This window comes from Chionomys nivalis, chromosome 10 (genome assembly GCF_950005125.1).
Source record: "Chionomys nivalis chromosome 10, mChiNiv1.1, whole genome shotgun sequence".
NCBI classification, from domain to species: domain Eukaryota; kingdom Metazoa; phylum Chordata; class Mammalia; order Rodentia; family Cricetidae; genus Chionomys; species Chionomys nivalis.
The window spans coordinates 45575528-45591522 of NC_080095.1; the positions used below are offsets into that span (position 1 = coordinate 45575528).

The window sequence follows — 15995 nt, forward strand, 5'->3', positions numbered from 1 at the left end:
CGATGCCCAAGAGTTATCCCATGCCCTGCACACACGTGTGGCATTTGTATTTCTGCGCTCACATACATGCCCAAGTATCTAAGGAAAAGTTAAAAATAAATTGAAGAAATAATCTGAAGAGGAGGTGGCTGAAGGTCCCGTGGAACTGCTAGTGTTCTATTCTTTGATCTGTGCACTAGTACATAAGTGTGCTCACTGTGAAAATTCACGGAGTCAGACGCTTGTGATTTGGGTAGTTTGTGTGCATGCTCTGTGTTACCCTTCCACGAAGTTGACACGCCCAATGTCATGTTAAGGGAAGTGTAGAGTGTTTAAGTTCTTTCGAGCTAGACTTCTTGGCTCAAATCCCAGGTCACTGACCTACAAACTCTATGGTCCTGGGTTAGTTACAAAGTGTCTCTGCTGCCTCAGTTTACTCACTTATCCAGTGGGAGTGATAATCACTCGCGAGCCTCACTCTGTCCCACTCACCCCATGTGATTCACAGGTCAGCCGGTTGCGTGGGATGACACAGCCATGGGGCCTGTGAGGGTCATGCTCTCCAAACAGAGCTGGGGAGCTGTTCTCTGGTGTGACCTTTGCTGGGGATTTGGCAGATGGAGTCACAGGACTGCAGCTGATGCCATCGCCGTCCTGAATATTCCATAAGAACAGATGCTGCAGGGTCAGAGCAAGTGGGGAAACTGTGCGTACCTCTTTCTTCTCCCATTCCCCCCATCCCCCTCTCTTCATCCTCAAAGTACGGATCCAGGAATCCAGATAAGGAAAGCCTAGTGCTGCCCTGAGAGTTTCCCTAAAAGGTCCTTTGTGCAATCATATCCCCATTTCTAATCATAAGCAATCTACTGCCTCTGCCTGCATCACTACCCAAAATTATACCAAAATGGAAGGGTAGTTTTTAGTTTGGAGGGTTTTGGGGGGCAAGGGGAAGTTGTTTGTTTTGAGTCAAGATCTTACCATCTAACCCTCACTGGCTTAGACCAAGCTAGATTCAAACTCATAGAGATCCACCTGCCTTGCCTCCCAGTGACTAAAGCTGTGTGCCGCCACACCTTCTTGTAGCTCTTTTATTCAGTAGTGAGTTATTGTTCCTCTTTCTTGGTCTTTTTAAAAAATTTTAAATGATGTGTGTGGGAGATGATTTGTGCCCATGAGTGCAGGTGTCCACAAGGGCAGGCTTCAACTCTGTCTGGGACAGGAGTTTACATGTGGTTGTGAGTCACCTACTATGGGTGCTGGGAGTTAAGCTAGGATCTTCTGCAATAGCAGGACATGCTATTAACCCTTGAATCTCCCCAGATTCTCTTCTTGATCTTAAAAGGTAAAATAATATATTGCCTTTCTCAAAAAAAAAAAAAAGTTTGCTGTGAGCACTAACTGCCATTGACTTTTTCCTATAGATGGCAACCCCTACCTTTAACCTATAGCAGATACTAGTGCCAAGTGAGGCTGTAAAATGGTGAAGGACTAGCCAGGCAGTGGTGGTGCACACTTTTTATCCCACCTTTCACAAGGCAGAGGCAGGCGGATCTCTATGAGTTCAAGACCAGCCTGTTCTACAGAGCGAGTTCCAGGACAGGTTCCAAAGCTACACAGAGAAACCCTGTCTCAAAACAAAACAAAACAAAAAAAAGGTCAAGGACTGTTCTGTGTATTAGGGAGTGTTTAGTAGGATCCCTGGACTCCATTCAGTAAAATGCCTATGCATGACTCCTTCAACAACCAAAAATGTCTCCAGACATTGTCAACCGTCCACTGAAGGGCACAATCACCTCTACTGGGAAGCACTGTCCTTCGGGATGTAGGATCTATGGGCGAATCCTGTATACGATTTTGGTTCTGATGCTGGAGAGTGAACACAGAGCTTTGCCCATACTCACTGCGTTCTCTAACCCTGAGTTACAGCCCAGCTCTGCTGTGTGTGTTATTGACACAATCAGAGCGCTGCAAAGTTTTACTTAGATCCTACGCATTTTGCTCAGGTCCAGCCAAGCTAATCTGCTTATAGTCTGCAGCAAGTGACTACTATCTCTCAGGCCTGGGATGCTGGTCACCTACTAATCATTTTGACCTTCCAGACTTTATTCCCCACAGTTCAATTCTGTCTACCACTGCTCACTCCATTAACCTATAGCATCTGGAACCTCTCCTGCTAATGAAATGACTCGTCAGGTGAAAATGCCTGCTAACCAGTCCTGATGACCTGAATTCAATCCTTGAGATCCACGTGATGGAAGGAGAGAACCAACTTCCTAAAATTGTCCTCTGACTTCTACGCGCTCTCTGTGTCATGTGATCTCATACACAAAATACATGCATATATAAATGAATAAATAAATGTAATTTTTAAAAAGTTAAAGCCATGCCTCTCATGAATGACTTTCTTGGATGATAAGAATGTTCCACCTTGGTAGAAATTTGGGTTGGACTTTAGAGTGGCCAGTGAAATGGCTCACTGGGTAAAGGCACCTGCCACCAAACTTGACGACCCAAGGTCAATCCCTTGGATCCACGATGAATCTATGCATTGGTCAAAATGGAAATAGATATTTAAAACTTTTTTTTTTTTTTTGGTTTTTCGAGACAGGGTTTCTCTGTGGTTTTGGAGCCTGTCCTGGAACTAGCTCTTGTAGACCAGGCTGGTCTCGAACTCACAGAGATCCGCCTGCCTCTGCCTTCTGAGTGCTGGGATTAAAGGCGTGCACCACCACTGCCTGGCAAAACTTTTCTATTTTATCATATGCAAATTTTACATAAAAATAAAAAACTAAATAAAACGCCGAACTATAGTTAATAATGTACATGTTGAAAATTTTAGAGTAAATTGATGCCTTCATTTTACTTTGAAAAAACAGTCAGTATCAGGACTGGAGAGATAACTCAACAGTTAAGAGAACTTACTGCAGAGAGCTCAGGTTCAGTTTCCAACCCCAACATGGTGGCTCACTACAGTTTGTAACTTTAATTCTAGGGGATCCAATGTCCTCTTCCGGCCTCCCTGGGCACCAGGCATGCATATGGTACACATTCTTACAGGCAGACAAAACTCTTACACACATAAAATTAATATAAATCTTTTAAAATGTCAGCAGCATATTACAAATCTTTTAAAGCAAACCTAACAGTTGCCACAAATATCATTAATCCAGAAATCATATTACATTTGTATTAAGTAGATTAAGTGCATTAATAAAATATTGTGGATTGATGAATAGAGGGAAGTGAGACTAATGTTTTATTGCACCTATTTTAAATTTTCACGTTATGCTTACTTATTGTGGGAGGGGTATTTTGTCTCAGGATGTCTGTGGAGGTCAGAGACATCTTTCAGGAGACAGTTCTCTCCTTCCACCAGAAGGGGCCTAGGAATTGAACTTAGGTCAGCAAACTCCTTTGCCTACCAAACCATCCTTATGCCACTATTATATCTACTTTAAATATGTAGTAAATCAAACATACAAAAATGTTAGTATAGAAAGTAGGTGGTAGTTGGATATTTACCATGAAATTCTTCAAAAGTTATGAATGTTTGGTATGTTTCAGTTTAAAGTTTTACAAACATTTTGAAACATGCCTGCCCATGGAAAACCAAGACAGAAAATATTTCAGAATGAAGACTTGGGATATTGATATATTTGTTGATTTTGGCTTTCTAGCATCATATCAATCTTCTTTAGCTGAATAAACCTTTAAACCCCTTTCTGTCTCACCTCTACCTTCTCTGCAGCCTCCACCTGTCTTTATCAGTCATGACCCAAGTTCAGTCCCTTGGATCCATGATGGATCTATGCATTGATCAAAAATTGATCATTGCTTCCATAGACTATATTTTTACAATATTTTATATTTACCTCTTCCTCAAGACAATCAGAAAAGTTTAACTTATATCTCATTTGAGTACATTTTTAACCTTCCACACTCAGGGATATAAACCAAACCTGCATATTTTCCTCTCCACAAAAACCTGCTACCAGTGTTTGTATGCAAGCAGCAGGGGTGGATATGGTTGAGTTTTCACCAATCTCTCCAAGAATGTGAAATTCTAGAATGATCTCATTTTATTCTTTACAGTTATACAAGTTGCCAGGATCAAAATAGAGATGTTGTGTCCTGTTGTGCCCATTCTGACAAACATAAATGACTAAGTTAAGCAGGGCCAACCATGGAGAATCGGGCCTACAATCTCAGCACTCAGGAGGCAGGGGCAGGAGGGTCAGCTCAAGCTCAAGGTTAGTCTGATATACACAGTGAGTTCCAGGCCTCACTGAGCCACGTAATAAGATCCTGTCTCAAAACATAATGGATAAATAAATAAATAAATAAATGTGGAAGGTTGCCAAGGAAGGAGTGGATCTCTTGCAGATGCAATTGCTAGTAAGAGCTGTGTACAAAAGATTCTGTCAAATCTATAGCCTTTTGAAAATCTACCTCTTACGCACACACAGAGAAAAAACATTTCTGCAAGATCTCTGGCCAGGGATAATCCATCCGACCTCAAACTTGCATCACCCTTGCAATAGTTACTGTAGTCATAAATTTTTCTTTCAAAATATCTTAGTTAATTCTCATTTCATTTTCAAAACACACCATTGTCGTCCCCCCCCCCCAATACACTGATGGTTTATTGCAGCCTGAGTGCTCCATTATAATGTTATCTAACCCTAAATAAGCTTACTCAGTTCTAGAAAATTTTTCTCTGGTGTAACTGAATGCATAAAAAGGGGGGGGGGCACAAGTCAAATAATCTCAAGCTAACTCCAAAAGATTTCAATCATTATTCTTTATTGAAAGGGGAAAGCTCATGGAACAGAAACGAGAAGTCCAACTGCAGGAAAAAGAGAGAATGAGTGCTGGGCAGGTCGGTGGTTTTCTCTGGGTACCCAAAAAGTCATGCCCTAAGCTGGTTCAGGCTCTTTTTTTTTTCATACTTTCATTATTTATGTCAAGTCTCACAGCTGGACACCACTGGACTGCAACCATAGCGGCTGAAACACCAACTAGGACTCAAGTAAGGGCATGATCACAGGACTTTCTTAGTAGCTTCAAAAGAAGTGTCACCAGTCAGCACAGCCAGGAGAGCCAGACATTTGCTATTCTGCTGGAAAGGTTCAAAAGGACTGACCCTGAGCACAGTCCATGAAGGCTTTTTTGTTTATGTTTTACATCTCTAGAAAAAGAATCCCAGGATTTTCCCTCCTGTGTGCTTTCGTCTTGCCTCTTCATGGTCCATGATGCCAGCTGAGGCGGTCAGTACAATGAAGCCAAACTGACAGAACGGGAGCAGGTTGTTCTGCCATTTTTCTAGGTCTTTGAGTTGCACATCAAATCTAGGGCTTATCACTCCACACTTGTTCAACCTGCCTGTGAGGTTCACAATGATCTTCCCAGCTCTGTGGTCATCAATGATTTCAAATTCACCCATGTAACCGTGCTTCATCATCGCGGTTAGGAACCGAACGATGACTTTGGAGCAGGGCCTGATGAGGACCTGGCATTTGCCTCTCTTCTCTGCATTGTTGATGCTCTTGAGAGCATCAGCCAGGACGTTCATGCGCACTTTGGTGGCAGCGCGGGAACATGGCTGAAAGAGCCTGATCCAGGCTCTTAAAGGTCATTGGCTGAAGGAGGTTTCTCATCACTCTGGTTTTTAGATTCACACAATTTTATGAGTCATACGAGAATTTGGTTCCAACAGAAGCAAACGCCAAGCTAAGAATCATGGCCTATGCCTACAGCCTCAGTTACTCAGAAGGTTGAAGGGAAAATTCAAAGCCAACCCGGACAACATAAAAGATTTCAAGGAAGTAAATGATAAAGCCATTCCTACAGAGAATAATTAGAAAGCAGACAACTGAGCACTGGGGATGGGAATACGAAGTGAAAAAGATGGTATAGAGGAACTAGGGGGTTAGCTCAGTTGGCAGGGGGCTTGCTTGGCCTGAACAAGACCATACATTTGATCCCTAGGACTACAGAAATGGAGTGAGAAAGGAAGAAAGAAAAGAAGGAAAAGGAACAAACTATGGTGTGTGACTCAGAGGTGAAGGGGGCAAAGCTGTCCAAAATTCTGCCCACTTGAGTGTCTACGGATATCAGTAAAGTCCTTCAGCGCGATGCCTCATTGACTACATTAAAATGATGCATTTTTTCACTTGGGGGAAAACTAAAGAATCAGGGAATAATATGGAGAAAACTCACAAGTACCTGGCACATCAGAAATCTTACACTTGGGAGGCTTTGGGGAGGAAGACTGAGTTCCAGTTCTGCCTGGACTACATACAGACTGTGTCTCAAAAAGAAGAAAAAGAGAGAGAAGATAGAGGGGGAGGGGTGGGGAAGGGTGAGAGAGAAAAAAAGAGAGAAAGAGAGGGAGGGAAGGAGGAAGGGAGAGAGGAAGGAAGGAAGGAAGGAAGGAAGGAAGGAAGGAAGGAAGGAAGAAAGAACGAACGAGAGAGAGAGAGAGAGAGAGAGAATCAAGATCAAGAATGTTGTGCTGGGGGCTGGAGAGATGGCTCAGAGGTTAAGAGCATTGCCTGCTCTACCAAAGGTCCTGAGTTCAATTCCCAGCAACCACATGGTGGCTCGCAACCATCTGTAATGGGTCTGGTGCCTTCTTCTGGCTGGCAGGCATACACACAGACAGAATATTGTATACAAAATAAATAAATAAATAAATGTGAAGGGTTTAAAAAAAAGAATGTTATGCTGATTGCTTTTATGTCAACTTGCGCAAGCTAGAATCATCTGGGAAGATGAAATGTGAATTTGAGGAAATGCCTCTGTCTTACGATTACTAGTGCTGTGATGAAACACCATGACCAAAAAGCAAGTTGGGGAGGAAAGGGTTCATTGAAGGAAGTCGGGGCAGGAACTGAAACAGGCAGGAATCTGAAGGCAGGAGCTGATGCAGAGGCTATGGAAGGGTGCTGCTTATTGACTTGCTCCCCATGGCTTGCTCAGCCTACTTTCTTATAGAACCCAGGAACACAAGGCCAGAAACAGCACCACCCATAAGGGGCTGGGACCTCCCCCATCAATAACTAATTAAGAAAATGCCCTACAGGCTTGCCTACAGCCCAGTCTTTTGGAGGCATTTCCTTAATTGAAGTTCGCTCCTCTCAGACAACATCAGCTTGTGTCAAGTTGACATAAAACTATCCAGTAAACCCTTCATCAGACTGGCCTGCAAGCAAGTCCGTGAATCACTTTCATAATTGACAGCGGATGTGGGAGGGGCTAGCCCACTGTGTGTAGTGCCACCTCTGGGCAGGTGGTCCTGGGAGGTATAAAAAGGCAAGCTGAGTGAGCCAGGGAGCAAGCCAGTTTGCAGTACTCCTTCGCGGCTCTTTTTCTTATCCTTTGGTGGGTGCTTTGATAGCTCTTCTAATAATAATTATTTTATAAACAGGATTTTCTGTAGAGACTGAAAACATATTCAGCCTTTCCTACATCATGGCTGATCAAATTTGCTTTGTAAAGCATCTTACTTTGAAATGTTACAGAACTGTTGAGGGAAAAGAAAACCACACAGAGCATTTCAGAACACCCTTCCCTTAACTCTTCTAATCTCACCATCATAAACTTTAGCCAGTCATCAGTCCGGGAACACCACCATTATTTTGGTTTCTTTCTTTGTTTTTTATTTTGTTTCTGTTTTTCCCTGACTGTCCTGCTGTCCTGTATGTAGAAATGTGCACCACGTGCCTGTATTCACTCCCAGACCTCAGCACAACTGACACCATGATAGAAGAACCATTTAGGCCTATGTGGAACCCAGCATGTAGGTATGACACCTACCAAAACCAGAACAAAGACCTAACCCATCAAAATCCATAGCTCTGGGGAAGTCCATAAATGTACTAACCTTGCCTTTTGGTTCTGTAGTTCCGCCTCTGGCTAACTGCTTTTGCTAACTTAGTTATGTCAAGCCAGGATTTGTCTTTGTGTGTTTAAAGCTTACTGTAAGAAAGGTTCTGAGCTACACTGGGGTCCTGAACACCCGGAGTAGTTGCTGGCCAATTAATAAAAACTTTCTATTGGATTGAACCTGTGTCTGAGTGGTCTTCTCTGGTGAGTACCTAACAACATGCATACCTGCTACCTGCAGAGGCCTGAAGACAGTGCCGGATCCCCTGGAACTGGGGTTATGGATGATTGTGAGCAACCATGTAGGTGCTGGAAAACCAACCCTGGTCCTCTGCAAGTGCCCTTAACCACTGAATCTCATCAGCCCCTAAATCTTACTTTTTAAAAGGACGAATTAATCACAGTACTCAAGAGGCTGAAATGAGGACCACTTAGTCTCAGGATTTGGAAACCAGTTTAGGCAACATAGTGAGATTGCATCTTTTATAAAGAGAGAGAGAGAGAGAGAGAGAGAGAGAGAGAGAGAGAGAGAGAGAGAGAGAGAAAGAGAGAGAGATGCAATTGTTATATGATAACCATTTAACAAACAAAAACACAATCCATTGATTAAAAAAAAACTTTAGGGGGCCTGGAGAGGTAGCTCAGCAGGTAAGAGCACCTCCTGTTATTCTAAGCTACCCAACTTTGGTTCCCAGCACCCACATTGCATGGTAGCTCACAACCACTTACAACTCTAGCTCCAGGGGACCTGACACCATTTTCTGGCCTCCATAAACACCTGCATACGATGTGTGGCATATAGGATGCACAGACACAGATACACATATAACTGAAAAATAAAAGGAATCTTTAATAATAAAAAACCAAACAGTTTAGGTAGCGAGGTGGCTCAGTAGATAAAGCTCTTGTCACGGAAGCCTGACAACCTGAGTTTGAGCCCAAGCACCCACAGAGAAGTAGAAGAGCACTCATAAAAGTTGCCCTCCAAGCCGGGCAGTGGTGGCGCACGCCTTTAATCCCAGCACTAGGGAGACAGAGGCAGATGGAACTCTATGAGTTCAAGGCTAGCCTGGTTTACAAAGCCACGGTCCAGGACAACCAGAGCAGTTATACAAAGAAACCCTGTTTTGAAAGAAGCAAAAAACAAACAAACAAACAAACAAAACACAAATTGTCCTCTGACCTTTATACACACATAACAATAAAAACATAATTAACTAGATTTAAATGTCTTCATGAACAGTTAGTATGAGAACAATTGCAGCTCTTTCACGGAGGATAAAAAGGCTAATTTCACTAGAGTCACACTTGTGAGATTAAGCACAGCATCAGTGCTCAGTCTGCTTGGCTGTGGAGAGGCAACTCTCTCTGTGTCGCCTTCCCTTGAATCTCAAAAGGGCAGATAACCTCAATGTCATTCTCCTGAATAACAGACCACACAGAAGTGGCATCATGCAGCTTTCTATGTTTAGGCTTAGGAGTCTTCCTGTCTCTTGCCTATCACTCCTGAAAATCAAAGTTATTTTATTATAAATCCAACAAACAAAATCTGTGTGCATAGCTAAAATTGTGTTCTGTTGTGTATGAACATTATAAGTTTCCTATTATCTGAGTTTTTGTTGTATAACTATAGGTAGGAGGAAAAAGAAGAAGACAGGGAAGAGGAGGAGGAGGCAGAGAAGAAGGAGGAGGAGATGATGAACAACCAGCTGATGTAGGAGGTTCTTCTGCTTGTGTTTTGCTTTCATTGGTTGAATAAAGAAACTGTCTTGGCCTTTTGATAGGGCAGCCATTAGATGGGCGGAGTAGACAGAACAGAATGCTGGAAAGAAGAAGGCAGGCAGAGAGAGCTGCCATGGAGCCAGCCGCCAGGCCAGACATGCTGACTCTCTCCCTGTAAGCCACAGTCACGTGGTGATACACCGATTTAATAGAAATGGATTAATCAAGATGTGAGAATTAGCCAATAAGAGGCTAGAGCTAATGGGCCAGGCAGTGATTAAACGAATACAGTTTCTGTGTAATTATTTCAGGGCTAAGCTATCCAGGTGGCAGGACAGCCCGCTGCTTGTCTTACAACAACCAGCATTCTGGGAGGACCATAAAGAGATCCTGAGACGACAAAGAGAGAGTGGTCCAGTTCAGCCTCAGCTTCTGGCTATTCCTGCCAAAGCTTGAGATGTTTGAGGGATACCTTCTTGAATTTCCCTAGACAGACCCACATGCCAATTTTGCCCCATAGAGTCATCACAGTCAACGCCATATAGCACAGAAAAATCACCTTGTGAAACTCTTCTGAACTACTAATCATGATCAAATCATGACCATTGTGAAGTAAATTCTACTTAATTCCTAAGTGTGGGTGGAGTGTTACCCAACTATGGATAATTGGAACCATGGTTTGACAGAATTGCCTAGAGAACTATTACTCAACACACATTCGCAAAATAAATACCTTAAGCAATAAAACAAAGATCCCTTACTAATGACATCTTACTACCTTTGAATTCATGCCTGGATGTAAACTTGAAAGAGAACGATATTAATCTATAAACCAGTGCTATCTGGGAGCCAACTTGTTACCGGGCCACAGGCTTGTTCATTCCTTTCCAAATGTCAGTAGAGCACTTAACCAATCTGGATTAATGAATGCGATGTTGGGTTACAGTTACTGAGGGGCGATTTGCCAGGTCCCAACCTCTCCAAAGGGAAAGAAACAACACCCATCATGTCCTTGGTAGGTACACAGGAAGATGGTCCCATTTACCAAAACATAAGAAACTCATGGGGAAGACCAGGACATCCAGATAAAGGGGCCTGATGGGTGGTGGGAAACACAGGTCTGGCACTCAGAGAAATCTGGGAGGGAGAAATGGGTGTGTTGATCTTTGTAATTTCTTTGGGGAATGAAACAGAACATGAACTCAAGTGCCACATTCTTCTGTCTAAACCCTCCATTGCTCCAGCTTGGCATTCCAGGCCCAACATGCTCTCCCTGGCCACTGCTTGTGCCTCTGACCTTAGTGGCTATCCCTTGCCTGTACCCAGCCTTCTAAATTATTAAAATTAACAAAAAAGATAATAGGGTTCATTATAGTATATAACATACTATACTATATAACATATATATGATGTATAACATACACTATAATGATATGTGACATATCACATATATCATTATATTATATTTGATATATAGATATGTGTGGTGTGTATATGATGTATATATAACATATATTTTCATACCCTTATAATATGTACCCTTCTACTATCCTCTCCTCTCCCTCCTCCCACCTCACTGCCTACTTCTCTCTCCCCAGTGCTTTCTTGTTGCGTGTGTAGATAGACACCAGATAAGTACATAGGATACATAGACAGGAAGATAGGAAGAGAGTCAAATCCAGATTCCATAAGAGAGAAGACATGCACTGTTTTATTTTTCTTTTCCACCCTCACTGGGGAGGACTCTGTCTTGTTTGTCTCTCTGCCCTCCTTTAGGCCTCTTCTTTCCCTCTCATAGTCTTCCTATGTTTATATCATACATATATACTATCATGTTTGTATTGAAATCTAGATTATGCATATGAAAAAAATGAGGCATTTGTCTTTCTGAGTCTGGCCCATTTCACTTAACGTAATGATCTTCAGTTCCATCCATTTTCTAGAAAATGGCATAATTTCATTCCTCTGCATAGTTGAATAAAATTCCATTGTGCACACCTTTTAAGGGTGATGGTTTGAATGAGACCGGGCCCCATAGGCTTGTATATTGGAACCCGGTTGGTGAAACTGTTTGGGAAGGATTAAGAGTTGTGGCCTTGATAGAAGATGTGTGTCACTGGGGTGAGCTTTGAGGTTTCAAAAGATTCATGCTATTCCCAGTGTGCTCTCTGCCTCCTGCTTGTGGTTTGACATGTGAACTCTCAGCTGTTCCTGCTGCCATGGGTTTGCTCTACCACCACAGACTTTAGCCCTCTGGAACTGTAAGCCCAATAGCACGCTTTCCTTTGTAAGTTGCTCTGGTCATGGTGTCTTATCCCAGCAGCCACATTTCCTTTAGCTATTCATCTGTTCGTGGGTACCTAGGCTCTTCAGTATCTTAGCTATTGTGAATGATGCAGCATGCGTAGATCTGCAAATCCCTCTCCTCAGCTTACCCTTTGATCCAGATTCAGCCACATTCTAGTAGAACATCTGTCTTAGCTAGGGTTTGTATTGCTGCAAGGAAACACTGTGACTCAAGCAACTGGAGGAGGAAGGGCTTTATTTGGCTTAAACTTTCACAGCAATGTTCATCATTAGATAAAGTCAGGACAGGATCCTGGAGGCAGGAGCTGATGGAGAAGCCATGGAGGGGTGCTGCTTACTGACTTGCTCCCATGACTTTGTTCATCCTGCTTTCTTATAGAACTCAAGACCACCAGCCCAGTGGTGGCACCACCCACTGTGGGATGGACCCTCACCCATCAATAGGTAATTAAGAAAATGCCTTACAGCTGGATATTATAGAAGAATTTTTTTCAGTTAAGTTTCCCTCCTTTCAGATTTATCAAGCTGAATAAAACTAGCCAGGACAATTGACCTCTTGTCAATATGACACACAAATCACTGTTTAGCCAAAACCATTCTTTTCTTGTTCACCCCCAAGATCACACATTAACATCAACATCACAACATAAAACATTTTTACAAACTTTAAAAGTCTTACAGACTTTAAAAATTCAGTCACTTTAAAATTTAGCCTCTCAGGACTGGGGAGATGGCTCAGTAGTTAAGAGTAGTTGCTCTTCTAGAGGACCTGGGTTCAATTCCCAGTACCCACATGATAGCTCACAACCATTTATAACTCCAGTTCCAGGGGATCCACACCCTCTTCTCTGTCTCCTCCATACCCCATGAACACTCCACACATTTGGCACACAAACATACTTATCGGTGAAATATCCATACACATAAAAATAAATTTTAATAAAAATTCAATCTTTCAAATGTTGTCTCCTGTAAATTAAAAAAATAAATTAAACATTTCTTTACTTCACGAAGGAAGAACCAGAGCACAGTTACAATCTGAACAAAGTAAAAACCAAGCTCCAACCATGCAAATAACTCAATGCCCAATGTCTAAGATCCACTTATGATCTTCTGGGCTTCTTCAAGGGCCTTAGATCCCTTCTGCTCCATCCTCTGCAGCACACAGAGCTTGTCTTCTAGGCTCCAGCTGGTTCCACCACTGTTGCTGTTCTTGATCAACCCAAGGTACTGGCGTCTCCAAAATGCTGAGGCAACTGGGCTGCACTTTCACCAGTAGCCTCTCCTAGGCTCACTTCATGGTGCCAAGCCTCAACTTCTCTGCATGACCCCTTCAATCCTGGTCCTTCAATGGCTACCAAAGCTGCAACTCATCGGTGGCTTCTCCTGGACTTTCAGAGTTCCGAACCTTAGCTGTTCTCCCTGACCTCTTCATGCCTTCAAGATAAGTACTACCCAGGTGCCTCTCATACTACCAAGTGTGACTTCCAGCGCGAGGTACAACCTTGGCCACACCCCGAAACACAGCTTCTGTGTGCTGACTCTCGGGAAATACTTCCCAGAAGATTTCACCTCAGAACAGAACCTCTATAGGATGCTCCTACAGAACATCACACTGAGCTCTCAAATCAATAGCTTTTCTAGCCCAAAGTCCCAAAGTCTTTCCACAGCCCCCCTCCCCACAACACCATGGTCAGGTCTGTCACAGCAATGCCCCACTATGCTGATCCCAACTTGACTCAGGTGATGGGGCCGCACTCCTGGTCCCTGTCCTGTTGGTGTGTCCCTCTCACACCGGTTTCCCCCAGGGCTCTGAGGCCTGCTTCTTGGTCTTCTTGTACCAGCTCTGCCACGGCCCGGCCCGGGGAACTTCGTTGTAGCCCCCTCTTGCTTCCTTTTTTTGTTTTTGTTTGTTTTTGTTTGTTTGTTTGTTTTTCGAGACAGGGTTTCTCTGTGTGTAATGCTTATAATCTCAGTGCTCAGGATTTTGAGGCAGAAGGACTGTGAATTCAGGGACACCCTGGGTTACCTAGTGAGTTCAAGGCCAAAGTAGGCTACTTTAGTAAGATTCTGTCTCAAAAACACACAAACAAACAAACCCAACACCTAAAAAGAACCAAATGGAACTGGGTGTGGTGGTACACACCTTCAGCGCCAACACTCAGGAGGCCGAGGCAGAGGCAGAGGCAGGCAGATTTCTGTTAGTTCTAGGCCAGCTGAGGACTTTATGGTGAGCCCCTGCCTCAAAACAAAAACAAAAACAAAAAAAACAAAAAAACCAAAAACAAAAAAAAAAAAACACAGACAAAAACAAAACAGAATGTCCAAATGCAGTTGATAAATTTGCTTTCGGCAGACATTTGTAAACTTATTTCACTGGGTTTTCTTTATTTGTTTTTCTTCTAAATTCACATGCTACAGTTTTTTTTAATTTAACCTTTCTCTTTTTAAAAACGTATTAATTTTTTCATGATTTCCTACATGCACATACACAGTTTGATCATCTTCCGGCCCACATTAGTCTCTCATATTGCCTTCCCCCTTCCACTGAACCCGTTCATCTTCCTTATTTTTAATGCCTTTGGTGGTGGGGGGGGGGTTACTGCATTAAGGTTAAGGCCATGAGCATAGGTGGGGGATTATTTACTTGAACAACAAAAACGTGTCAGTGGCTACACCACTGAGGTGTTACATGACCCCCTCCGGCAGCAACCATTTCAGTTGTTCTACGTTCTTATCAGTACTGGTGTGGGCAGCCTTTGCGCTTTGGCTATTCCTGTAGGAGGGTAGTGGTATTTTATGTGGTTTTAATTAAATTTCCCTTAGTGTTTCTAACTGTCCTCTCTGTTTTTGGTTACGTTTGTTCAAATCACTTGGCCACTTAAAAGATTTGTCTTTGGAGCCTGGAGAGATGACTTTGTTTTCCAACACCCACACAATAGCTCACAACTATCTGGAACTCCAGTTCTAGGAGACCTGCTGGCCTCTTCTGGCCTCCATGGGCACCAGGAATGCCTATGGTACACAGACATTCATGCAGGCAAAACATCCATACACATTTTTTTAACATTTTAATTAAATAAAAATTGAAAAGCATCTCTCCCCCCCCCCAGATTAAACCTGATATATCTCCACTCTCTCTGACCTTTTCCAGCCCCACTCACCACTACTATTTTCTTCCTTTAGTGATCCTCCAGGTTCTCCTCTGAAGCAGCATCTCGAAAAAGTTCACCCACCTTATTATTGTTGTTGTTGTTGTTGTTACTGCTATGGGGAGTTTGAGATAAGTTCTCTCTGTGTAGCTCTGGTTGTCTTAGAACTCATTTAGATCAGGCTGGCCTGGAACTCATAAGATATCCACCTGCCTCAGCCTCCTGAGTGCTGGGATTAAAAGTGTGTGCCACCATATTCAGCTTAACCAATGTTTTGTTTTTTTAATTCTTATTTTGTGCATGTGGGTGTTTTGTCTTCTTGCATGTCTGTGCATCATGTGTGTGCCTGATACTTGAGGAGGCCAGAAGAGGTCACTGGATCCCCCGGACCTGGAGTCACAGACTGCTGTTAGCTACCATGTGGTTGCTAGGAACTGAACCCAGGTCTTCTGGAAGAGCGGCAAGTGTTTTTAACTGTTGGACACCTTCTCCAGCACCTTAACCAACAATTTTTAGGTCTCATGAATAAGGACGATGTATCAAGTCACCTAAAACTGTATGCTAATATTATATGGATATGAAAGCTGTATATGTCTAGGGAGAAGATTTCCAGATTCATCGTTGGCAGTATGGTTTAATGTTAAGAACAGAAGCCCAGGGCATCGCCTGCTAAAGTCTGGCCTCCAGCTCTGGTACCCATATTCTGACTAAACTAACTTAATGCTTTAGCTGAACTTTAGTTTCCTAGTTGGTAAAATGGAAAAATTATAGTATCTGCTTCACACTTGTAAGAATGAAAAGAGTTAGCCATGTGTAGTGGGTCACATGGTTAATTCCAGCACTTGGGAGGCAGAGGCAGGTGGATCTTTGTGAATTCAAAGCTAGCCTGGTCTACAAGAGCTAGTTCCAAGACATCTAGGGCTATTACACACACAAAAAAAAACCCTG

At 42.9% G+C, this 15995-nt stretch overlaps 1 protein-coding gene across 1 annotated transcript; it reads right to left on the bottom strand.

Moving 5' to 3' along the window:
• Positions 1-5160: 5160 nt before the first annotated feature.
• Positions 5161-5563, bottom strand: LOC130882930 (40S ribosomal protein S15a-like). The gene has a single exon (XM_057783058.1). It carries the CDS (start codon positions 5549-5551, stop codon positions 5168-5170), a length of 384 nt encoding a protein of 127 aa, XP_057639041.1. The 5' UTR covers positions 5552-5563; the 3' UTR covers positions 5161-5167.
• Positions 5564-15995: the final 10432 nt, after the last annotated feature.

Coding starts and splice junctions, on each gene's coding strand:
- LOC130882930 (XM_057783058.1), bottom strand. CDS start 5,551: ATGAACGTCCTGGCTGATGCTCTCAAGAGCATCAACAATGCAGAGAAG.